General features: G+C 42.1%; 1 protein-coding gene across 5 annotated transcripts in view; it reads left to right on the forward strand.

Annotated features, from left to right (window-relative positions):
• The window catches only part of CFAP20DC (CFAP20 domain containing), a 1,691,586-nt gene that overhangs the window by 205,917 nt on the left and 1,459,497 nt on the right, over positions 1–26,172 (forward strand). For all 5 annotated transcript variants that reach the window (XM_085624732.1, XM_085624734.1, XM_085624733.1 and 2 more), the window contains exon 5: positions 10,302–10,374. In XM_085624732.1, the coding sequence (XP_085480858.1) occupies positions 10,302–10,374 (73 nt within the window). The remainder of the gene's footprint in view (positions 1–10,301; positions 10,375–26,172) is intronic.

The following is a 26,172-nucleotide window of genomic DNA, read 5'->3' on the forward strand; positions in this document are numbered from 1 at the left end:
CCTTAGGATGCTCTTACCCCAAGCGTTTTGTCTTTTTACCTCCAATTGTTTCTTGATTTTTTGTTGGCCATAGGACTCTGCGCACTTTACCACTGCTAACCAGTACTGAAGTGCTTGTACTTACTTCCCTGAACATGGTTTGATTGGCATATACCTAATTGGCATATTTAATTTACTTAAAAGTCCCTTGTAGAGTGGTATACCATATACCCAAGGCCTGTAAATTAAATGCTACTAGTGGGTCTGTAGCACTTATTGTGACACCCACTTAAGTAGCAATCTAAAACATGTCCCAGGCCTGCCATTGCATCATGAATGCAGTGTCACAGTTTCATGTTGACTTGGAATTTAAACCCCCTTACCAAGCCTAAAAGCGTAGCACATAGAGCAGGGAGCTGTTTAATTAAAAGGTTGACATGTACTTTGAAGTTATGCATGTCCTGGTAGTGAAAAACTCTCAAATTAGTTTTTCACTACTGTGAGGCATACCCCTCCCATAGGATAACTTTGGGGTTACCTATTACATTTAATAAGCTGCAATTTCTAAGCGGGAGCCGGATAAAAGTGACATGCTTGGTACCTATGAAATTGTAATGATAAACTCTTGTTAATGGTAAAGTCAGGTTTTTCATTACAAGTTTGAAAATCCTACTTTTAGAAAGTTGGCATTTTCCTGCCCTTAGCTCTTTTGTGCCTGTAGCCTGGCCTGGGTCACATGACTGGGCGGAACTGACAGTCAAACTTTGAGAATTCCTCCCAAACAGTCACACAATTGAGGCATTAGATGTGCCTGAATGGGCCATCTGCTGACAGGAAAGGAGGAGCTGACCACCTCCCCACTTACAGCTGAATAGATTGTGCTATGCCGCGAAACAAAAAGGCTTAATGACCCTGTATTGTAACTGGCACCAGCTTGGAGAAGGGGCAGCAGAGTCAGGAAATTCCACACACTTCAAAGAACCTTTCCAGAAGCTTCTCCCACCTTCCAGAAGAAGGGCACCAGAGTATAAAAATAGGGCCTTCAGACCCATTCATGAGTTCACTAGTGAAACTGCGGAAGGACTCGCAGAGTATTGCTTGCTGCAATGCTATGCTATGCTATGCTTTTCACTCTGCCAGCCTGCTGTTGCACTTTACTGACTGGAGCATGCGTTGAACTCTCAGAGGTCAGCCCTGCTGTTGACCACTAGATCTTCCCCCTTCATCAAGGACTACCAGAAGTGAGTTCAAGGGCTAGTTTGCTGGCCTCCTGTTCAGAGCCACAGGGGCATAAAAGGCGCTCACCAACATGAACTTGCACCTGGACCCAGCCTGCATGTGTCCTGATTCCACAAGAGGAGTGCCACCAGTCCTGGACTCTTGGTTGTGATGCTAAAGGTGTCCAGATGGCCAATTTCCAAAGTGCTCTGAGAGCCAGGAGGAAACAGAGTTCAACCTGCTCGCCTGTCCGCCCTAGGTGCATTACCAGTCGGATTGACTTTGCGGCTTCTCTCGCTGTATTATTCTCGACAGTAGCAAATCCGGTTCAGTGGTCCTTCGCCAAAGGGGTATCCGACCTTGTGGAACTTTCTCCAGCTACAACCCTCTGCTTCGCCCCTCTAGAGTTGTCGACTTCCATTTGGGCGATTAAGTCAAAATGTAGAAATCTTCACTGTGGCTTCGACCCAAGGCCATCTTACGACGAAGCTACCTCCTAGGACATCTCCTGCAACCTTGATTGGCTGAACTTTTCCTTCTCAGACATTTTTCTTCAAGAATTTTTCCAAGTCCCAAAGTAAGCCCTGACAGGGCCCAATCCACTTCTTGTGTACGAACTGCGGGCACTAGTTTTCACTAAATTGAATTTTTGTCATTTTCATGTCAAATAATTTATTAAAATGTACTCTATTTTCCTAAATTGATTTGGAATTTTTCTTGTGTTGTGATTTCATTTTATTATTCTTTGTGTGCTGCATAAATACTTGACACATTGGCTCCAAGTTAAGCCTGACTGCTTTTTGTGCTACTTTACCCAGGGGTAAGCACAGGTTAATTTAGTGACTTTTTGTGGTTCAGCCTGCAAGCGACTGTGGCTGTTTCTTGACCAGGGCTCACACCCCAGTCAACCAACAACCCAATTTCTCACACTACTCATGGTCAAACTCCAAGAAAAAGCTAGAGTCCTCTAGCTATCGACTCACCTTGAAACTCAAGACTCCTACAAAGCTTAGACTCAATGTGAAAGGCACTATTCATTGATGAAATTACAGTGGACAATGTAAGTGGGACAAACTTTATCACAAAATACATCAGTTCAGCCTCGGCTTACCAACACATAAAAGATTAATTGTATTGGGAATCACATCAAAATTAAATATGCAGTGAGTGAAATCACGCCATTGCCACATTGTAATCATATGGTTGAGGTTAATATGCTTTCCTTCAAAGCACATTTTATTATTGCACTTTTCTACATCCTACATCTCAAAAATAAATTGTGAGGACTGCTAGAAGAAACTGGCTTTATTTACTATTAGAACAGATAGAGTTGAAATCTTACAAACTATTGTGTAAGTACCAAAAGACAGAAAGATTAAAAACAAAATTGAATTGTCTTTGACAGCCACGTCTAACTCAAGATTAATAAAAAGGCCTTTTTTTCTGACACAGCCCAGTATCCCAGTAAAGATTTTTTTCACTTTATTTGCTCTTAGATCTTATAAACTAATAGTTAATATGAGGTTAATTTCACTCAATATCAAAGGGGATTGTTTAGTATAGGCTCTAAATACGGCAGACAGGAAATCCACCAATTGTTTGGTGGATGCTCGCATCCATTAAACTCTAAATTGCACCCTCTGAATTGTACAATTCTTTAACGCTAATATAATTTTTTTTTAAACATTTAAATAAAAGTAATGGCTTATCAAAGACCAGCTTCTAAAATGAATCCAACAAATGTTTGCCAAAATTCAGATTAAACATTAGGCTATACTCTTTTTTTTCAAATTCTATGCTCCAAATTCTTTATGATATGAACAGGGCCGGACTGGGAACAGAAACCGGCCCTGGCAAACTGCTCAGCCGCCCTCCCCTGGGGTGAGGGGGAGTGCAGCCAAGTAGTTTGCGAGGGCTGTTTTCAGCCAATTTTGTTACAGGGGGCCGATATGGCTGACCCCCGGTAACATAAACGGCCCTCCAGGGGCCCAAAACTGGCCCACACCCTAGCGGCCTACCAGGGAAACGCCCGGTGCCCACTATGGCCAGTCCAGCCCTGGATATGAACTACATGTTTTTGATAATTGGGCTTGTCCATATCTAAGGAAGGTTTCTGTTGGAGCCTGAGAGGATGTAGCCTAATGGTTAGGGCGGTCGACCTCAAATCTGGGGAACCGGGTTCGAGTCTCGGCATCGACCTCATCATCCTGTGATTCTGGGCAAATCACTTAACCTTCCTGTGCCTAACAAAAAAAAATGTGTCCTCATGTAACGCAACTGGTGCTCATGTATAGCGCTCTGATACCTGATTTCGGGTCAAGTTCACGCTATATAAAACTGCGGGGAAAAGAAAAAAACAACGGTGGGTGACTGTAAGAGCATCAGGTGATCAGGTGGCTGGGGGTGCAAGTTTGTGCTATGGGAGCTAATAAATTAAAAAGAGAACAAGGTTCCCAACGGAGGGATTGATGAGCATAAGAGACTCACAGGGCGGACAATAGGTCCTTTTGCACTACAATGCAAGGTTATGACATTAGCATTGGAAGGATACAACAAGAACATGGAGGAATGCCATCAAATCAGGAGCAAGGGACTGAGAAAGCCAAGGAAGCTATTGAATCATGAGCAAGGAGGAGACACAAAGCCCACTCCACATCAATATTGGACAACGAAGGTCTATTAACCAATTGAGAGCTGCAGCTATATGTAGTTGTGACCTAAAAATGCCTTCTCTAGGCTCTTCTTTGCAAGTTTACATGCTCTATTGTATTCGTATCTGGCAATTACATAGCACACACTGCTCAGTCAATATGGCATTACATTGCTTTCACCTTTCCTGGATGATTTACCCAGGAGATTGTATCCTTGTAAATAAAATGCATTTTTTATTTGCATGCCTGTCTTACATCAGCCAACCTACACGCTATCCATAATAGCTCGTCACACCACCTGCTTTTTATGTTCTTATTCAGTTGTCGTCATTTCATGTTTTTTGTCCATCCAGTTGTAGATAGCCGAATTAGATTGTTGACGTAAAGTCTTGTTTTTTTCATCATTCACAAGACCTGTTTTCGAATTTAATGCACGCCGCTCCTTTTCCCGCTGTACATGTTAAAAAGCATTTACAGCTTCAATACTTCATGTTCCCCATTTTGTTGACAGTAATTTCGATTAGATGGAAGAAATTAATCCAGTGCATTTCCTGTGCAATTAGCAATTAAGAATTAATCTGTCTTTTCCATAAGCATAAAGTAATAAACGAGATGGATTGGGAACCCTGATCCTGCACTAATGGGTTCAGGATTAATTATTCAGATTTTTAAACTAGAAATTCAAATTTTGTTATTTGTAAGAGTCATAAATTCTAGATTCTTGTAAAGTGGACAACCACAACTTTAATTAGTTTATTGTTTATGTTAATAATACACTTTGCATCCTAAAAATGATCACCACTTACCATAGGTTTGACAATACTTAAACATGGACAGAGTGAATTGCAATCTTTTCCCTCTAATACTATGCAGATAAAATGCTGGTTCCCTGATAAGAAGATGCTGGTTTTAAAAATCTTGCAACCAGTAATGCAGGTCGGTTATAGGGTGCACCTTAGTGGGCTTCCAGTTGGGAATGGGTTGCGATTTTTAGGGATACCGCAGATTATAAACTTTCACATCCTGTCTGTGAGAGTTAAATGCAGCATGTATCTGTTACAAAAAATATGAAAGAAGGAAAACCAATATCGCAGTGCCACCAACAGTGGTGTAACTATATTTCATAAGTTTCTTGGTTGACTTTTTGCAGAAGGTTCTTCCCCCAGGATTTAAAGAGGACAGCAAAGAGGTCATGATTTGAACTGCAAGACAATCCGACGACATGATGTGAAGTTCTGTGCAGTAGTGCTGTACTGTAGTAAGATGTCAATTACAACATCTACCATAGCCATGTTTTGCTTCAGCATGGGCCTCTGTTGAGGGTTATGACTTAGAGCTTGATTGAGATTTGGCAGACCGGTTACTCCATCACATTGTAACTTGTTTCTCGCCCACCTTGTTACAAGTGCCACAGGGCATAAAGCACTTGTAAGATGGTGGGCAGAATGACGCATCCACCAAACTCTAAAAACCTTCATACCCAGCATGTGGTACATAAACAGAAGCAAAACAAAACTATACTTTTTGTTTCTTATTTTTTGCAGACACTGCCATACTTTGAATGCCATTATTTTGCATTTCACTGTTTCTGCTACAAAGTGAGCTTTTTAATAAAGGGAGAAGATATTAGCCTTATACTAAATTTTCCCTGTGGTGAATTCTGTTGAATTTTACTGAGGGAAATGCCCGGTAAATATTGGTACACAGCAAAGCACCAAAAAATGCATGTTATGCTCCATTTTAAAGGCAGCAACTTGTTGTAAGTTCTAATACTTGTGGTATCGAATTTTTAAATATCTACTTCCCAGCCTACTTTTAATGAGGGCCAAAGTAGTGAGCTATTTGTCATCCCCAATTTGTAATTCCAGAAATTTGTTTTAGAACCATACATTTATATCTTTAAATCTTACACGTAAATTCTGATGTCTAAGTCACCCTATTTACAATACTAGTGTTTCTTTTTGTGTCCAGCTATTTTTCAGTAAATGTCTTCATGCACTGTTTAGAATTAACTTAGTCAGACCACCAAATTATTTGAAGGGTTTGAAAATATATCTGTCGTATCTTACATCCCGTCACAGCTTCTCCTTTGGGAAGGAAGCATGTCGGGCAGCCTCATGGAGAGCAGGACCACTGCTACTTGCTCTTCCAATGTGTTTCCTATTTGAGAACACATTTATATTCTTAATAAAGTACCTGTCCCTTAAATCAACAGAAGCTGCATTAAAAAATGTTTCCCATTTGGGAAGGCAAATTCAAGGATGATACTCTGTACTCCCTATAAATCCATAAAAGAGAAGGGGCGTTAGATTACACCTTCCCCTCGTTCTCCTGCTGAATCTATATCCCTCATTTGTCAAGAAGGACCTCTAACTTGGGTAAAGAAATTACCAGTCTCCCACTTTCAGATGGGCCTGTTGGTCCCACATGGGTCAGGGTAACAGAATAGAGAAATAAAAGGGGGGAAGAGGGGTTAGTACAGGAATCAACAGGAGAAAAGAGAACCTCTTGCGAAACCCCAAAAGGTTGTAAATACTGCCCTCACCCACTCAATGAGTGACATGCTTCATCGTAGGGCATCTAATACACCCTGTGTGGAGTGTAATAGAAAAACAATTGTAAAGAAAAGGAAGAATTCCATTAGTAAGGATCCCTATTGCAGAGAAGAAGAATTATTAAAACTGTTTAAGTGGGCCCCCAAGACCTTTATTATGAGTCTTACTTGGCAGGATTACAAAAATTTATTAGGGGTATATGAGAAAAACAACATCACCATTACCCTATCTAGGGTTTTTATAAGTTTATAAGATAGCCCTAAAAAAATTCCATGCCTTAAAACGTAAGGTTATGAGAGATTACATGGCTAAACAAATTATGAACACTGACAATCCTTCTAGAGAGATTTTCAGGATAGTGGAGGGCTTTCTGAAACCTGTAGCCATTAAGAGTATTATCGCACCTTCCCTGGATCTATGTGAGCAATTGGCCACTTTTTTTCAGGACAAAATTTTGACGATCTATTCCACCTTTCCTTCAACCGGTATTTGTGATTTACCTCTGACTAGTACTGCAGCCAATTGGACATCCTTTCGCAGATTTGAGAAGGCAGCCTCTCTGAAGGAACTTCAGGAAATTAAGTCTGGCTCCCCTCTGGACCCCTGCCCGGCCAGAGTGTTTAAACTCCTAGCTCCTCTTCTTAACGATACCTTGAATTCACTTTGGAATTCTTCCTTGGAATCTGGTATCGTCCCATCGGAATGGGAAAAGGCACTGGTCCGACCAATTCTTAAAAAAGAAGGTGCTGACCCTTCGGAACTTAAACATTTCAGGCCTATATCACTATTGCGAGCCCCTGCAAAAATCCTTGAAAAAGAAGTCCAGAGACAACTCTCGGACTTCCTTGAATCCAATAATCACCTTCATGATTCACAATCAGGATTTAGGGCTGGATATAGCACGGAAACTGCCCTACTGGAAGTCACCGAGTCGATCCGGGAAACCTTGGATCAAGGCAGATGTGCAATGCTGGTTTTGTTGGATCTATCTGCAGCGTTCGACACGGTTTCCCATGAGATTCTCCTACATAGATTACACCAGATAGGAGTGACTGGGACCGTGTGGAATTGGTTTCAGTCTTTCTTGGAGGGGAGGTCACAACAGGTTGCTCTACACCCTCATGTTTCCACTTCTAGATCCTTGGCGCAGGGGGTGCCACAGGGCTCGGCATTGAGTCCGACGCTCTTCAATGTCTATCTCGCACCGCTTGCTGCCATCATTGAGAAATGGGGTGTGCGAGTTGTCTCGTATGCAGACGACACGCAGCTGATTTTCTCCTTTAAGGAAAATAGTGACATAGTTTTCACCAACTTTAAGCAATGCCTACTAAATATCTCCTCCTGGATGACTGAAAACTGTCTTAAGCTTAATGCGGATAAGACGGAGGTCCTATTCTTCAACCAACCTTCTCCTCCCCGGACGGACCTGTGGTGGCCAGCAGAACTGAACCCGCCCCCAACACCGGTAACGGCGGCGAGGAATCTAGGGGTCAGGTTTGACTCGCAACTGTCTGGCAAGGCTCAAGTCATGCATATCTCCTCCCAATGCTTTTGGAGACTGAAGACACTTAGAAGATTCCTACGCTTCCTTCCTATGAACTGTAGGAAGGCAGTGGTTCATGCCCTTATCACTTCCCAACTCGATTACGCCAACAGTTTGTATATTGGCCTGCCTGATTACTTGATGGGTAGACTGCAGCGTATCCAAAACGCTGCAGCCAGGCTGTTGAGGAATGTGCCTTTACGGTATCATATCTCGCCTCATCTGCAAAGCCTGCACTGGTTGCCGGTAAGGAAAAGAGTGCAGTTTAAGGCCCTTGTCTTGGCTCACAAAGCAACGAGAGGCGTTGGCCCCTGCTATCTGAGACAGAGACTTCAGAAATATCTTCCCCTAAGAACTCTCAGATCCTGCAACCAAAATCTCTTAATCATTCCTAGGTTTAGAAAGGCCAGGACAGGTGGACGTGCGTTCTCAGTGAAAACTACAATGTTATGGAATACCCTACCCAATGATCTTAGACAGCTGGACAGGGAACTGCCATTCAGAAAGGCCCTCAAGACTTGGTTGTTCAGATTGCCTTAGAGACCGCTGCTATCCTCTCCTTGCTCTAGCCCTTGTACCTGTAGGACACTAGCGCCGGGACACTTCCGTTGGAAGTAGCTGTCGCGCTCTATAAATATATAAATAAATACTGTAACAACATGTTTCAGACCTTGATTGCCACCCGGTAGGGTCATTGGCATTCATCAGGATACAGATCCCTAAAAAATGTCTTAATAGTGTTCCTTCCTAGTCTAATCACTAGCTGATATGGGACCTATCGGTGGCAATACTTGCCCTTTGTAGACACGCATCGTCTGCATACCCGAGTTCCTTCAATGATGCCCCAAACCCGGGGGTAGAGTAGGGACACCATTCTATAGTCACACTTTCATCAAGGTACAGGTGTTTCCGACTTGGCTACACTGCTCCTTCCTACTCTGTACTCCCTCACTGGCTGTCACCAAACATTCACAGCCATTCACTGTGATGTGCAAAGTGTGACTTGTTTTACCGGTATTACCGTGGCATGTCGTTTTGCAAATCCCTGTTAGTGGACAGTTTGCAATGTGATCTATTAGTACATGGTTCTCATCACTAATACCTGTTTGTAACCCACTTAGTGCGCTTTTGCACATCCTGGTTTGGGACTAGATCTTTGAACATCGGGTCCCAGGTCCTTTCATTGCATATTACCACAAAAACTGTGGTATAGCCACAATCCCCTTTTTTCTAATCTCGTGCCTTCAATAGAAAATTACATTTTGATGTCACCAACCATCCCAGCTGGAGATAGGTGATTTAGGACAGCTGTAGATGCAGGTAACCGTTGATGCGATAATGATTTGAAAATTGAAGAGGAGTTGAGACAGACCTAGAATGTGGCGTTGAAGGATTGTGCCTGTGAGCACCTTGTCACCAGATTCTAATGACAATCTGAAAGGGCCAAATGCAGCTTACTGTGCCTTGGTGTAAAGGGATTGAAACTCCAGGATCTGCATGAGTACCTCTGTTTCAATTACAAATTCATTCAGCCGATCCTCTTCGTCAAGCAAACCCTACAGCATGGGCTGGTCTCTATAGAGAAGTGTGGCGAAGTGTGGCTCAATGGTTAGAGCGGCAGATCTCGATGCAGAGCACTGGTCCGAGACCAGGGTTCGATTCCCGCCGCGGCAGGGTCTCGGGCTATAAATTCCTCGGACCGGATATTCTCGCCTCAGTGCCTATTCTAATCATGGGTCCCATGCTGCAACTCTGGGCAATAGCTTGCTTAATCTCCACAACGGCCCCAACAGCGCTGGGATGCCTGGCTTCACCATGGGGGTGCCCAGGAGTGGACACTTCACACGGAAAGCCAGGAAGGGTTCCTTCAGCGGTATGAGTACAGCGCTGAGATACCCCTAGGGGTGATTCGGCGCTATATAAGTACATATACATTTACATTTACATTATTGTTAGTCCACAGAATAATAGCCGCCCTGTCTTGCTGCAAGGTGTTTTACTTGTGTTTCAAGATAGACATTTGTGCGCACTTTATAGCCAGGAATGCCTCTTGTACACAAGCACAACAGATGGTCCAGCTGCCAGGTCACAGAGTCAGTTCAATTCAGTCCATTTACCTCTGTCACAGCATGTGTTCCTACATCCGTTCAAATATAGAATTAAAGACACATGGTTTATAAAACATAATTTGATCTGATTTCGATATCGATTTTACCCAGGCTACTACTTCGATTGTACACATGCAGTTTACCTTTTTAGTACAGTATGCGTTTAAAGATTGCCAAGAAATAATTGAACTGGGGAAAACGCAACAGGAAGTCACACTGATTTAACGTGTTTTTTCTTCTTTTCTAGTTGGATTAATTCAACGATTCCTGATTTTGCAAGTTCATGTGCCTCTCGGACAAGACTTTTCCGCAGAATTACTGTAAGATTATATTTTTTTATTTCTTATATAGCAAATGCTTTGTCCATTTGATCGTTTTTTTTTAATTGGTGTGACCTCGCGTTCTCTTGTTCGTATGAAATAGATCCAAAAGGTTTAAGGGCAAACCTTAGAAATAAACATCATGTGTACCTACAAAAATTGGGGTTTTCACATCAGCCCAGCAGCAGCATTGCTCAAAATAAACTGGTGCTGTCTGGGAGATGAATGCTGTGCTGCTCAGAGATTGCAAGGACCAAGTAGTTTGCTATTTGGTTAAAATGTTTGCGATTTACAACATTTCACTTAATTGCAGACGGACACGTATGAGTAATTGGTCGGTAAATTGTTCGTCTCGCTTGTGTTTGGTGCGTTGTGACCTTTTGCAGTATAGGCTGCAAGCCTGCCAGTGATGCCTGGTGACTTTTAGCTACAGCAGTTTTGTCAGCTGGTGAACTTTACTTATTCATTGGAGTTTGCAATTCTCCATGGAGCCAGAACGAAAATAGTTGATACATTACGAGCTCTAAAATATAGGGCGGTTGATTCATTTTATTTCATTGCAATTGTTTATTTAATCATCAAATAAAGAAGGAGGGAATTCATCTTGTGCTTGTATCAATAGGAAAATAACTGAAACACTTATTAATATTCTCTGTGCTTTGCAGTGCTTTAGTCAACAGGACTTTGAGCTAGTAAAAAATAGACATATATGGCATAAATTTATGGTCTCCATACACATATACAACACCAAGTCCATAAAGTTGGAAAAACAAACAAACAAAAGGTGAGAGGAGGAATGCTTGCAATAGTCTAGCTACAGGTAAATCGCACGGGGCAGAAGATGGGGTGGAGAGGTGCTGCTGCGCCCCCCAAAATACCAAGCTGGAGTTCAGAGAGTGAATGGGAAAATTGCCTTTTAATTGTGTTTGTATCTTGTCCACTGATTCCAACCTATTGTTTTTCTGCCCAAAATAACACCTCAGATTAGACCAAGCCATATGCAAATTAGCGATGATCCTGCCCCTATAGAAACAGACCAGCCAGAACTGCCAAGCCAGGTCCTGTCTCAACTGGGATACAACCCAAGACCCAGTGGGCCTCTTCAGTTGGGTGAAACTTGGTTCCAGTGGCACAGTGAACACGGGACCCACGTCTGAGCATACCCATGGCCACTTATGGCGTTACATCAAACATTCCAATGGCGATGGGAGAAATGCTTGTGCTTAGATTGTTTGTGTTCTGATTCAGAGAGGCCGAAAAAACAATAAGTTAGGGGGTCTCAGGGAATTTAAAGACCTGCGCGGACAAATCCCCAAATCACTAAGACTTTAACAACACAAGAGTCCGCGGGTCTACAACAGTCTACCTGAAGCACAAAAACAACAAACCAGCATATTCAGACATAAAGAAGTCCTTCTATAAGGGACCAAGTCCCATCACCCTACCGAAGTGGCATGCTTCATCATCTGGGACCTCCCTTAACCACACCTGGTGCAGTTAAAGAGCTACAACTCCTTTATTTACTGTAAAAAGGAGGAGCTCAAGGATGTTTTAATTGATGTAACATGGAGGATAAAAATCTCCTGGTGAAGAAGACTGCCAATAGTGTGGAAAAGCTAAGTGCAGTGTGTAAACTAGAAAAAGTGATTTAAAATTGATTACCAATAGAAAAATATTTTTATTCAATATCCAGTGGTATAAAAATAAAAAAGCAGGAATATTGGAGGAGACCGTGTACACAAATGTTATAGGAACACGTCCTCAGGGTCTACATTTTTCAGCCAACCTGTGTCTAAACAAAATGACAGTGGCTTTCGTCAGGACCGTATAATAACACTACTACAAAATTTGAAAATGTGAAAAACAAGTCAAGAAAGGAACGATACAACCTACACATGTACCTGCTTATCTGAAGATATGCGGCACCGTAGGGATGTAAATTTATCACCTGTTGAAAAAGAAATAAGTTTAACAGGAGAGGAAATGAATGATATATGCTGGTTGAAGTCAAAAGTGTTCAATAGCTTAATACAAATGTATCAGTAATAAACATTTGTCGTGAAGGGATCAACATTGCCTTCTCAACCGTCATGAATCGGGGATGCGTCCTACACACCTGGTAACAACTCAGGGCGTGAGGCAACGCTCTAAAAGACAAAAGGAACAAACTAATACTAAAGGAAAACAGAGGATTGTTTGTTCACTAAAGCAAGCTCGAGCAGGCTTGACTATAAAAACAGATGCAGGTAGGTCGATTGACTGAAATGAGCATGAGTACATAAGCAGCCCCAGCAATGGGTATGCTTCCATTCGTGGAAACCACAGGTGCTGAAATACTCAGTGACGCAAGTGACACAGATGTTCTCTAATACAGGGGTCAAACAAGAATGCAAAATCCATTCATCTCTTGGAAGACACAGTGACCTGTGTGTCACGAGGCGAGCAAAAGTGTCAAAGAGCGCTTAAACACAACCTTTAGTAGGGGCGCCATGGCCGGATGAATCACAATGCCATTAGTTTGAAAAAAATCTCCGATTCTATGGATCGAATAGCAGACAAATATGAAAATAAAAAGCCTACAGTCTAAAGCATGCTTACCCGTCCGTCGTTACCCCGGACCTTCTTCCCGGTTGTTCCGAGTGGTAACCGGAGCAGTGTAAGCATGCCAAACTTAAAGACTGACGGTGTTTCCTGTACAACACTAGGCGAATCCTAAGCGTCATCCCCGTCAAATCACTGGGGTACCCGTTCTTCATACGCATCAAAGCGTGTAAGCGCAAGAACGCATGCCGGGTATTGTAGTTCGCTCACAAACCCAGTAGGGTACTGCAGGAGCGTCCTATTAGAAAATCATGTCTCGAGCAAAAACAAACGCTGGATACTACAAAAACGTCCTGTTAAGAACGTCCTATTTGGAAGTCGTGTCTCGAGCAGGAAAAAGAGAGAATATACTGGTGTACCAAAGGCTCCCTGGTTTAATCATTGTCCCAAACCAACACCTTGTAAATCTCGGCCAAAGGCCTGTCCGTATATATTATACAGGCCAAAGGCCTGTCCGTATATATTATACAGAAAGCCAGAAGTAAGTACTGCCAAGGTATAATGGGCCGGAGAGAGCGTGTAAAAATCATAAAAGCTCTATAGTTGCTATAACCGGCCAAATACCTAGCCATATCATGTTATTGCCGATAGGGGGATTTATAAACCAAATGCTAATGTGCGACCATGGTTGCACAGGTTCGTTTTGGCAACATGCTGGATGTAAAAAGCAATGAGCCCTAGATATCTAGTACACGGGCATGTGGGAAAGGGAACCACTAAATTCAGCGATGGCTCAATAAATGCTAATTTGGGTCATTCAAGCATTAAAAAATTAAAGCAGAAGACAGGACATTGGCCATAAGTTATTGGAAAAAACCCCGCTGGCCAAATGGGAAGAGAAACACAGCTGTATCACAGTAGGGTCCAGGGAATGGCCTCATTTAGCCCCACTTGATCACTCCTCAATTTGAAAACCCAACGCTGTTCCTTTCTAAACAGAAATTTGGAAATGTCAGTGACATGGGATGGAATGAAGGGTTATTCAAGAATCGTCCAGCTTATATCGTCAGGTCTGTGCTTCAATTCCAAAAAGTGTCTCGTTAGGCGAGTGGCCTGTCTTTGGCATCTGATGGTACTTTTATGTTCCATTATCCTCAGTTTAACCTTCCTGGTAGTCATCCTCACATATTTCTTATCGCAGGGGCAGGTAATTAAATAGATTACCCTCTCGCTATTGCAGTTTGTGTGTTTCACCTGTCTCCAGGGTTTGCTTGTCCCAATGTCGATTTCTGTAGTGTGTTGCGTGTGTATACACACCACACAATCACCACAAGCAAAATGGCCCTGGACAGGTGGCATGTTCCATAAGGTGTTAGTCGTGGAAACAGCCATGTTTCTTGGGCGCGTGTGAACCAATGTATCACGCAAATTGACACTTCTCTTGAACGAAGATAATGGAGGAGGAAGATGTACCTGTCCTACATTTAAGATTCGCCAGTGTTTGCGTATGATTTTGTGTAATTGGTTCGAATGAGTGCTGAACGTTTGTACGCATGTCAATCTGTCCAAATGGGCCTTTAGTACAGATGGTTCCAGTAAGGCCTCTCGATTGTTGTTGCCAGCCCGCTTGTACGATTGTCGAATAAGTTTGGAAGGGTACTGTCGGGCCTTCAAATTGCGAGAAAGGACATTGGCATGCTCCCTGAAACTGTCCACAGTGGAACAATTCCGCCTCAGTCTGAGGAATTGCCCGAATGGTAGACCTGACCTGAGTGACTTGGGGTGGAAACTGTCATACGACAAAAGGGAATTTCTTGCCATAGGTTTAGTATATAACTCACTGCCCAAACCGTTGTCAATTGGAAAGATGCGAAGGTCCAAGAATGGCAAGCTGAGCTTGCTCGCTTCCATGGTAAAATTAAGGAAGTTGTTCTGATCATTGAGCCACAAATGAAAGGTCTCTAAAGTGGCAAGGTCACTTCGCCATATGACGAAAATATCGTCAATATAACGTTTCCATACGACTATACAGTCGCGAAAAGGGTTGTTAATGTTCAGAACGGAGTGTTGTTCGAACAGGTGTACATACAGATTGGCCAGGCTGGGGGCAAAAACACTGCCCATCGAAGTACCAGATACTTGAAGATAGAATTGGTTTTCGAACTTAAAAAAGTTTTCGGTCATAGCCAGCCTGGCACACTCCATAATGAATCCCACTGGCGAACTCAATCCATTCGGGTTGACTTCTAGAAGCCCTCTGATGGCTTCGAGGGTCTCTGTCTGGGGAATGCAAGTATACAGTGATTCCACGTTGAAACTGACGAGGAAATCTGTTTTGGTGTTAAAATCCAAACCGGGGAGCAGCTGTAAAACATCTTTAGTGTCCTGCAGGTACGTTGGCATGGTTTTCACTAAAGGCCTAAGAAAAACGTCCACAAATGTGGATAGAGGTTCAAGGAGTGAACCCAACCCAGATTTAATAGGCCTACCCGGAGGGGGACGTTGTGCCTTGTGTACCTTTGGTAGCACGTAAAAGTAGGGAGTGACCGGATGTTCAGTCACCAAATATTCTGCTTCACGTGCTGAAATCCAACCCTCCAGCTTGGCCTCATTGACCAGCTCAAATATTTCCTTTTTGATTCGAGATGTAGGATCCATATCAAGAAGTTTGTAAGATCTCTCATCACTTAATTGTCTTAAACACTCCGTCCTATAGTCTAGAGCGTTAAGAACCACAATAGCTCCGCCCTTATCGGCGGGCTTAATGATGATGGTAGAATGTTTGGAAAGAGAAGTCAGAGCCTGTTTTTCTAGGTTGGGTAAGTTATGATATTGTATAGTGGGTTCACTCATCAGGACAGAGATGTCTTTAGCTACAGCTGTCTCATAAGCAAGAACATGTGGGGGTAAAGACTGAACAGGTGGGTTGAAGGTGGATTTGTTTCTAAGACCACTATCACTCCCACCATCTTCCAATACAGTGTTGTCATGATCTTTATCTTTGAAAAAGAAGTGTAATCTAATTTTGCGGAAAAAATTGGCTAACTCACACTGAAGAGTGAAGGGGTCCCCCGTACTGGTCGGTACAAAGCCCAGACCTCTATTGAGGACCCTCTCTTCCATCTCCGTCAAAGTGTAAGAGCTCAGATTCACCACTAGCTGCTGCTGGATCCTGCCCCTGTTGGACCCTTCGCCGTGCTGCGGAGGTTCCGCGGTGATGTAGGTGGGCTCCAATGGACCCTCGTTTGGTTTTGAGTTTGTTGACCTCTTCTCCGACCCCTTGAACGTCCCCGGCCCTGGCCTAAACAACGCTGATTGTGAAAAAACTGTGGTGGGGGATTGAATGGCATCATGTTAGGAAGAAAAGGAGGATTGGGATATTGCCATGGTGATGGGTGCCACCATTGCGGTTGTTGAATCCCTCGCCAGTTACGCCTGGAACTGTTCCCTCTTCCTCTATTCCGTGTTGGCTCATGTGTAGTAGAACCAGAATCACTTGACCAATCATCTGATCCAGAAGAGGAGTAGTTTGAGCCGTACCGTCTGCCTTTCCTATTGAACTCAGGTGGAACATAGTTGTCTTGTGTGTAAGGATACACTTTCTCAAAGGAAAACTTAGCTAGGTCTTTTTTGAATTTTTCAATTTTAGAGGAGAGAATTCCATCTTTGAAATCTTTATTGGATTTGTTATTCTCATCGAGATTCTTCTTATGGATGGAGTTGGACAAAGTGGTCTTAATCTGTCCCTCTAAGAGTTGAATCTCAATCATTATAGCGTCAGCGATGCGCTTAGCGGTGCTGATGATCAAAATCAACCAGTCGCGAGTACATCGCCAAGCTATCAATGACAAATCTTTGAGGAAGATCTTATCTTGCAAGAAGAGGCGGGGTGTGTTGGTGACAATTAAACCAGTCGGTGCACAATTGCTACGTAAATATTCTGTCATAATTGCACCGTGAATACCAGTGCGAGTATGCGATTTATTCAAAATGAGAAGTTTGACCCAATCATCACCAGTTCCTCCTACCGGATTGACTGCATTATCTAAAATGCTGGGAGTAGTGGTCAGAATAAGTCTAACCATGTCATCATCAAAGGCCAGACCCGTAAATTCAGCCATGCTAAAGAAGTCAAAGGACCACACCTGAGATGAAATAAAAACTATAGCACAAGAATAGTACACAACAGCGCTGCTGTGTGTAGAGCACAAATGGACCCGCAGCCCATTATAGGTGATCATTATTAGGTAATACTTTTCCATTCTTCCATTAGATACGCATGGTTTTATTAGCTGATTTGTGATGACCTAATTGGTAATAGCAAATTACGTCATGCAAAGCCAAGGATGCCCGGGGGCCTAAGGCCCCCCTAAAGCACCCCAAAAAATTATTTGCACATGTGAATTGCACACATGCCCTAGGGACATGTCTGCGCTACATTGCAGTTTGAAAAATGCATTTTTCCAAATTTGCACATGGTTGCCATCAAATTGAAGTCGATGGTAATAGCATTTTCCTAATTGCACAGTTTGTATTTAGAAAATGCCTGGTAGGTTTGCTAAGGGAATCGCAAATTGTGATTCCCTATTTGTAGTTGCAATTTGAGGTAATCGCTATTTTTGTGATTACCTAAAATTGCATCTACAAAGGCTTTCATACATTGTGAAAGGCTATTTTCCACTCGCAAACGGCCGAAAATACAGATTCGCACTGTTTGCGAATGCTAAATTGTTTGGTACATGTGGCCCATTATTTGATATGCTTTTAATCTACAAGACGAATAGCAGATTAAATTAGTAAATCACTCCCAGCCCTAATTATCGTTGGGAGAGCAGTTAAGCAGGCACACTGTGCGTCCCCTATAGTTAAGCAACATGATCTCACTTTCAGACGCAGATATGCAGTAACTGGTGAGACCCATGCAATGTTGGATGAGATTGATGCACTTCACAGTTACACAGATCATCAGATATTCTAATGTTCCTCCTTGTGCCATACACTTATGTGTGATAACGATGCTGAGACTGCTCAGATCATTAAGAACAGGCCGTATGAGCATTAAGAAGGGCATATAGCATGCTGCAAGATATACAAGAGTGCTTGAGTAAGGCAGGTTCCGGTTTCACCTGATGTGCGTGTGTGGTTTGCTAAGACATGAGCAATGTGACTGCTGTCTCTCCAATTCCACAGGCCACTGAGGAAAATGCCTTTATCCATCTATGTGAAAGATGGAGCAGTGAAGGGGCATGGACCATGCCTCTGCAGTTGACTAGATGGTCCTTTAGTGCTTAAGGGTCTGCCTTTATTAGTGCTCGATTGGCATGGCTTGGTTGGAAATAAGTTAGGAGGTTCTTGAGTGTGATGCAAGCTGGAGATTAACCCCTTGTTTTCGAGGCTCTCTGCATCTGGAATTTGATATTTTATTAGGTGAGTTATGATGCTGTTCTTAAGATCTTGATGTAAGTTGCCATCCCAAAGGGAATATATAAAGCCAGCCCAAGGGGATCTATAATGAGCAGAATTGACGAGTGACTGGAAGAGTTGGATGGTTTTCACTTTACAAATATCTCTGCTTTTTCTAGTACCATTCAAGGGCTTTCTCAAATACATTGCTCTTCATTCTATGAGGCAGAGATCTTCTAACAAACATGCCTCATCTATATAGGAATTGATAGGTGAGAAAAAGGCTCTGAGAGATGTAAACCCAGAGTCCTATTTGAATACAGAGAGCAGGCATTCTCTTCACTTGACAGGAATTGTATTTAGGGAAGAGGTGACTGCTACATACACGTTAGCATTAGCTAGCTGCCCAGGTGAAAAGTGGTCAGTCACTGTAAAGCATCATACAACTGTCCGCAAATGCGTCTTAACTCAACATAATAACCCCTGTTCAAATAATCACGAGATTTCTTGTTGGGAATAGTAATAAAGATGTTTGGGGGAGGCTGACATGCATGTTTAGAAGTACTCAGATTAACTGCTTACACACAATGGTATGTATATCCATCAAAGAGATATTCAAATACCGATTACTTTAGTTCAATAGACTTTTGTCAAATCCCTAGAAAGTCTCTTCTCCTTTGTACAAAGTTTGCGTGTAGGGCTTTGCCTAATACAAAGATGTGTCTTACACCAAGGGAACTTCTCACTATCTCTTTGACCTTGTTATCCCTTGAGCTGTTTAGTTGACGCAGTGTGCTTGCCTTGCACTTAAAAGGAATGACGTCTTCTGTGTCTTTAAACATACCGCCGTCTAGGAGAGGAACACATTTTACACTTATCAAAACAAATGGGCAGCACCTAAGGTGTCGTGCATTACATTTATTTATAAGAGCTTTTGGATGCAATACAGAAAATACTATTTTATCAATGTATTCAGGATGTAAAATGTTCAGACTTACCCTGAAGCCCTTCCTACTATTCATTCAGTAGAAGCATGTCCATTACTGAAGGGCAATAACGTGACAGTAAATTACATCCTACATCAGGTAGAGGGAAATACGTTTGGCGACACCCTCATATCATATTTCACCTTTATTATGTGCCAAACTCCATAATCACAATACCCCCACCTATATTAGATGCAACATCACACTGCAAGGGGTGTCATTATTTATAAGGCAGGCCTACTAACTTCATGAGGGCGGTTCCACATGATTATAACAGTAAGCACATTGTATGAATCACCATTGAAACTAATGGAATCAAGAACCATATTGAAATACATTCAATATTACAGTTATCCCAATTTATGGGACCCATAATGTCTAATACCAGGTGCTTCCACAGCATCATTGGACTTTCAAAAGGATAAAGGGGTGGTCTCAAAGTAGTCTGAGTTTTAGCATCCCTTGTACAATTCACACAATCCCTCCCAATTCTTTCAGTCTGAATATCTACTATAGGCTACCAATACAATTCCTTTGTCCTTTTCTTACTCTTAAACATCTCTATGTGCCCTTTGGGACATAGAATTGCAGCAATCTTTCTTAAATTCACAGGTGGCATTACTTTATCGCCTCTGAATAGAAATTTTCCATATTAACTGAGTTCACACCTCACTTCCCATAATGCTCTTAGCTTCTGTTTTCCAACTTTCTGTATTCCACTTCTCTCTCTCTCCTCCTTCATTACCTCATCACATTATACACATTATCTAGCTCTTCTTTCAAGTTTACATTGTAACTCTCCTTCCCATCAACAATTCATCTATTCCCGTCATAGGAATTGACATTCTAGTCAAAATCAGCCTTACATTCTTTGCCCCAGGTACGTGTTTTCACATTTTATATAAAAGTTAGTAAGCCATCTTGGTTGATGGCCTACCTAAGCCCTCCATTATCGGTAATTATTTTAAAGGTTTATGATCTCCTCGAAGAGTGCATGTTTCCACCAGATATACTTTTGGAGATTCTCTAAAACCTAAATTTACGGAGCATGAGGGCTGGGAGGTGGTAGTGATCCGTCACGTACCCTCCCCACCTGAATATGAAATCATGAAATAGGACGTTCCTGAGAGACCAGAGATGAACTTATTAGTTCAATACTCTAAATTTATATATTATAATCTACATTGTGATCGGCCCCATAGGAAAGCAAGGAAGAAATTCTTTCGGGGGCAGGAATCTTCACCCACTAAGGTGACATGCTTCATCATAGGATTCTGCTCCACTCTAGGCGGGCGCTGGAATGCCTAGCGTGCCCCTCAACAGGGGCTATTTAGTCCAAATCTTTCACTGCTCATGTTTAGTGCTTGTGTGTCAGTGATAATGGAGGGTGTAGTGGCAGATGCTCTAAACCCTACACTCAGGCTAAGGTCTCTCTCTCTCTCTCTCTCTCTCTCTCTCTCTCTCTCTCTCTCTCTCTCTCTCTCTCTATTCCTTCCCAGCGCATTCTACCTGAATGAGAACTGCACAGAGGCCGTCACTACTAGTGTGAGTGGTAACTGTTGTGTAGGCCATGGGATCGAAACCTTGCAGATATGGAACATTAATGATTGCATTCTTGATTTCATCAAATCATTCTTGACTATCACTGGTCCATTCAAACTTTGGCTTTCTTTTCAATTGGGTGAGGTTATTTAGAAAATGAACTACAAACTGAGAATCAAATTCAGCTATGCCCAAAAATAATCTGAGCTCTTCCTTGGATTGAGGTCATTTTTTATGCTTCTTCTAATTTCTCCTTTGGTCTGATCACTCTATTACGGAGTTTGTGCCTCCAGTCGAAAACTATATGCTAAGCAAGCATGCATTTGCTAATTTCTGCAGTTAAACCCTTTTCACTAATAACATCCAATACCTTACATAAACACTCATCATGTTCTTTCTTAACTTTGCCAATCACCACTATGTCATCTTGGAAACAGGCTATTCTGGGCATAATATCAAACTGCTCCCTCAGAAGCCTCCGGAAAAGGCCCATAGCTACAAAGCTGTTGAGGTCTCATTACTTTAGTGACTTTAGGTTCACCCTGATAAGAGGGTGTTATTAATTTTGAGTGGGAGACCAGCCTGCATAATAACGATAAAACACTTTGTTTTAAAGAGTTACTGCTGTTTCTTGTCTCTTTGTAGGTTTTTCTCTTTCTCTCCTTGGTTACTTTGCGGTTTGATATTTTATTCACTGGCACACAAATCGTTTTGCCCCCTTTTATCCAAAGTGGCTTTAGCACATCTTTTGGACTACTCTGCTTTATTATTTCTCGCTGATATATTTAAGACCAGCATCAACAGTAGCACTAGATCTCTCTTTCACACCTTGATTAGTTCTAGGATTACAACCTGGTCACTTAAATGCTCATCATGCAGTTTTGCGAATTTACATTCAACAACTAGTTTTTCATAAGTTTGATACATAATTATTCACTGTATCATTTTTCACTTGCTTTTATTTAAAAGTGTAGCACGTAATTGTAGTGTCTAGTGTACACATATGGTGATAATCCTCATCCAAGTTATCAATGTCTCCTGCCCATTTACATTTTTTTCCATCTAGTTGTAAACTAGTTAACCCCAAGGCGACGTGACAAAATCTCTCTTTTTTTTACTTTTCAGATTCACATTTTCATGTTAACATTTTCATCCTAAATATTTGAAATATAGTCTAAGAGATTCCTTCGTTCCTTCCAATTCATAGTGGGTTCTCCCAGTACAGATGGAAATTCTTGTGGAGAAATTAATATGAATTGTTGTGAAATTGCCATGTGAATGTGTAAAAACAGATCTAAAGTTGAAAAATATTTAACCATTGAACATTATGAGGTTCCAGATACATTAACAGCATAGCCCAGTTAAACTTGTGCTTAAAATATATTAAAAAGGAACAAACGTAAGTACTCAAAATGCACAGCGTTAGAATGTGCAACAAAACATGTCCACTCATGCTTTGTCTACCTTGACGTGATGCCGAATTACCATAGAAAATTGTTTCTCCAACGTACTGATCAGACTTCCTGATTTGACATAAAGACATTGACTCGCTGATCATCTTTGGAAGGCTCACGCTCCATTTGCACTGGATAAGAAGAAAATGGGTAGGTTTGGCACACTGAGCATTGTGCAGTATGATCATTGGTTCTCTGTGCTGGCGAGGAACAGTGTGAAAAGTTAAGGGGCGCGTGAGTAACCAGTTACCACATTAACTTAACTGATGATTTCACTGCTGCCAAAGTCACTGCCTCAGGAGTGCGTCGTTGGCTGCCTCCTGCTTCACTTGGAAGTCTCCATCCTCTTGTAGTTTTATCACTTGCTTAAAAAATCATTAACAGGCATTGAAACCTCAGTTAAAATGAAATAGGCCAGCCATCACATAGGCCCATAAGGGCTGTTCAAAGTCGCTCAGACCAATTTGTAGTAACTGCTACCACCAACAATTATTCTTCTAAACATAAGCTTTATTCTATGAAATATCCATAGGTCAATTGCAATCCTTTTTCCAACCAAACTTCTCCAACTGTGTCCCAATTGTACGTTAAAGAATCAACATTCCCTTGGAAGGACACATAGGATAACTCATTCTATTATGTAATAATACTTCAGATGGCGTTCATAATCTGCTACGGATTCATATGTGTACTAATTAATATTATTAAAACCACCATGGTCTTGGTAAACTCATTTTGTATATTTCAGCCTCATGTGCCTTTGCCAAATGCTTATCCTATCATTCTATCCGTAGCTCTTCATGCCTTTTTTGACTGTCCCCTGACAGATCCTTCATTGTTTACTCCACTTGCTTTTACATGCTAAAATTATGGTTGATACAAATTTGCAAGTGAGTTTTCCTCCACTGTGTTGACCATTCTCTCTTCTCTAAGTTGAACCGAATGGGATATATGACTTTTAGATCACTTAATCATATGGCCAATCTCATTCTTGGAATAAACTAAACACAAGAGAAGTGTGTGGTTTTGTGTATGAGTGAGATGTCTTTGTTTCAGTGTCTAGATCGCTGTGTCTATGGTTGTATGTGATAATGTGTCTGTCTTTATTTCTATGTATCTGTGGCTCTCCTGATGAGACTGTATCTTCGTATTTGCTAATCTTTGGATATGGTGGTTTGTGGATATCTGAATCTCTTGGTCTGTGTTTATACATGTGTGTTTGTGGATCTTTGGGTACTGAGAATTGTGATTCTATGAATTTTGTATGTCTAATTGGTAATCTTTGTAGTGTTTGTACAAGGTAAGTCTATATGTACTCCGTTGTTCCCTAACATACATTTCCCAACATTAGGCTAGTGATGAAGGATGCATGTGTTGTCTTGTGACATTTGCAAGTGCTTCGCTGCATGCAAGTAAGGCACATATGGCATTCACTGCGTACAAGCACTTCTTGCTTGTGTTAGTTTCCTTAGCGTCACACTCATAGTGAATAAAAGAGGTAAAATTATTAAAAAATAACATGGTCCATTCCCACTTACACATTACCCATGTCCAACATGTGGAATCATTAAGTGTTTCTTGATCTTCTCAAGACTTCAAGCTGGCAGCAAGAGATCTTTGGGGTCACCAGATGTCATAGATATAGCAGGGGGCAAGGGCTGGTGTACCCTCTCAGTTTCTAATCCAGGGATATGCAGTTTGTCCACCGACTGGTTTACGAATGGAAATGCACTTTGCAATGCAACATGTGTGCTAATACTCACATCACAAAACAACCTGCCTAATGAATATTAAGCAGGCGGATTGCAATTTCTGACCCCTGTTCTGATTGGATGCAAATATATGAATGGAAACATGCCAGGTAAAGCAGACCTCTGTCCGAGTGTTTACAGTTCGAAATGGGAAACAATATTTTTTAAAGCAGCCTGTGCCCATTAAAGTGGAAGATCATGTTTTTTGGGGTATTAAATGCTTCCCATTCGGAAAGACAATGACCGGAAGAAGACTGTGATCATGAAGTATAACCAATAGATATCCCTCCTAGAACCAGGATGGTCCCATGTAAGAAGAGAGAGAGGAGGGAGAAAACAACAACTAAAGGAGGGGGTGTTTTAAGTGGAGAAAAACACCTAACAAAGCCTATTCATCCCTAAATGTGTAACCCCCCTTAGCTGAAGGGTGGGAAGGGAGGAAGACCCTTTTGTTATAATAGCCCTCACTCACACTAATAGTGACATGCTTCATCATCGGGCTCACCCTGACTCCTAAAGGTCAGGGTGGGCTCAACCGTGTTTCAAGGAGCACTTATGAAGCTATTGTGTATGGGGGCGTAATGTTAAGATAAAAGTTCTCTCCCGCTCCTAAGTATCCTTTATTGGTGGAGAAGGAGAGAAGGTTAAAAACTGACTATAGTAGGGTGGGAGGATATGATGGTCCTATGACCCTAAACTAAACACCGAAATGTTTCAGCCCTCGCTATTGGCCTATTTAACGGTCCTGGGCTTTCGTCAGGGTGGGATGAGAAGAGGTCACTTCCCCCAAAGACGTAAAAGCGGAGTGGTCATGCAATTAACAGGTATCACACTAGAACATTTCTTGAGGGACAAGTCTAATACCTGCCACAGTTTTCTTAGAGGAATTACCTGAAAAAAAGGAGAAAACAAGAAGAGAAATGAACACATGAGAAAACATTTTGTAACACATGTGCAGTAAAGCCAGAGGCTGATTGTTGTAATGAAGCTTTACTGTTGTTGACCCCCTAGACGACATACCGTGAGACTGCTTGGTACAGTGTGGAGAGCACCAGAAAGTGATTGGATCTGCTGTTCACGAAACAAATAAAATACCAATGAAACACATACACGGTTTGTCGATAAACCATATATTTTATGGGTAGAACATGTAATCAGATTTTATTTCATTCATGCGATCCGCAATTAATGTTGCTGCTCAGTGTCACACATACATGCAGAGTGGTACCCGTCTTGTAAATGTCTTAAATATTAATGGTGGTGTAGTTAGGCACTCACCCCAGATAAAACAGGGAGTCTGCTCCCAACTGAGGACTTTGGGGGAGGCCTTGTAGTCACACGCTGAGGATTTAAAGGGAAGGAAACAGAAAACAAACCAGAATCGATTTTTATAGTAATCAATTTAGGAGGCAGCGGGTGGTAGTCCCTTTAGGACATAATGGTATGCCAGGAGTCTCGTTCTCACTGGAGAGCATTACTTACTTCGTCAAAGGTCTATCAGTGTAAGAGACCTACTGTGCTCTGCTCCCTGCTTGTCCGAAATGGGAATGTGGCCCCGTGGTAGAAGTACCTGACTCGCGAGTGTGAGTCGGTCATGGGGGCGTGGAGCCCCGCCTTAGTCACTCCCTTGGGTCGCGATATGATTGGGCAAGCGAAGGGGCTCGGTGCAGCGTAGAGCAGCGCCTGACCTTGCGCACATAAGGCTCAGGAAATGTCAAGTTCCTGGTTGCTATGGTGCCAGAGGGGAGGGGCTCTCACCCCTGTGCCGAAGAGGAACACAGGATAAAAGAGCCGCGGTGTTGAAATATCCAGAACAATAAAGCTTATTGGGTTTTTGTACAGAATTATTCATCAAAAAAGGAGAGGCTGTTATGTGGTTGGAAAGGGCCTCTCTCAGAGAAAGGTGCAATTTTGGTGAAACAGCGAGGGGAAGAGGTGAAACAGCCCGCTCCTTCAATTTCTCATGTGATGTCACATGTCATGGCTCGATCCCCGCATGAGTTTGGCTTTGTGCCACCGGAAGAACTAACTACGGGGAGCTGTTTTATAAGAACGTTGCGGTGACTTGTGGTGTAATTGGATGTCTATAGCAATTAACAAAGTTTAGACACTATTGTGTGC

Source organism: Triturus cristatus, chromosome 9, assembly GCF_964204655.1.
Source record: "Triturus cristatus chromosome 9, aTriCri1.1, whole genome shotgun sequence".
Classification (NCBI taxonomy): Eukaryota; Metazoa; Chordata; class Amphibia; order Caudata; family Salamandridae; genus Triturus; species Triturus cristatus.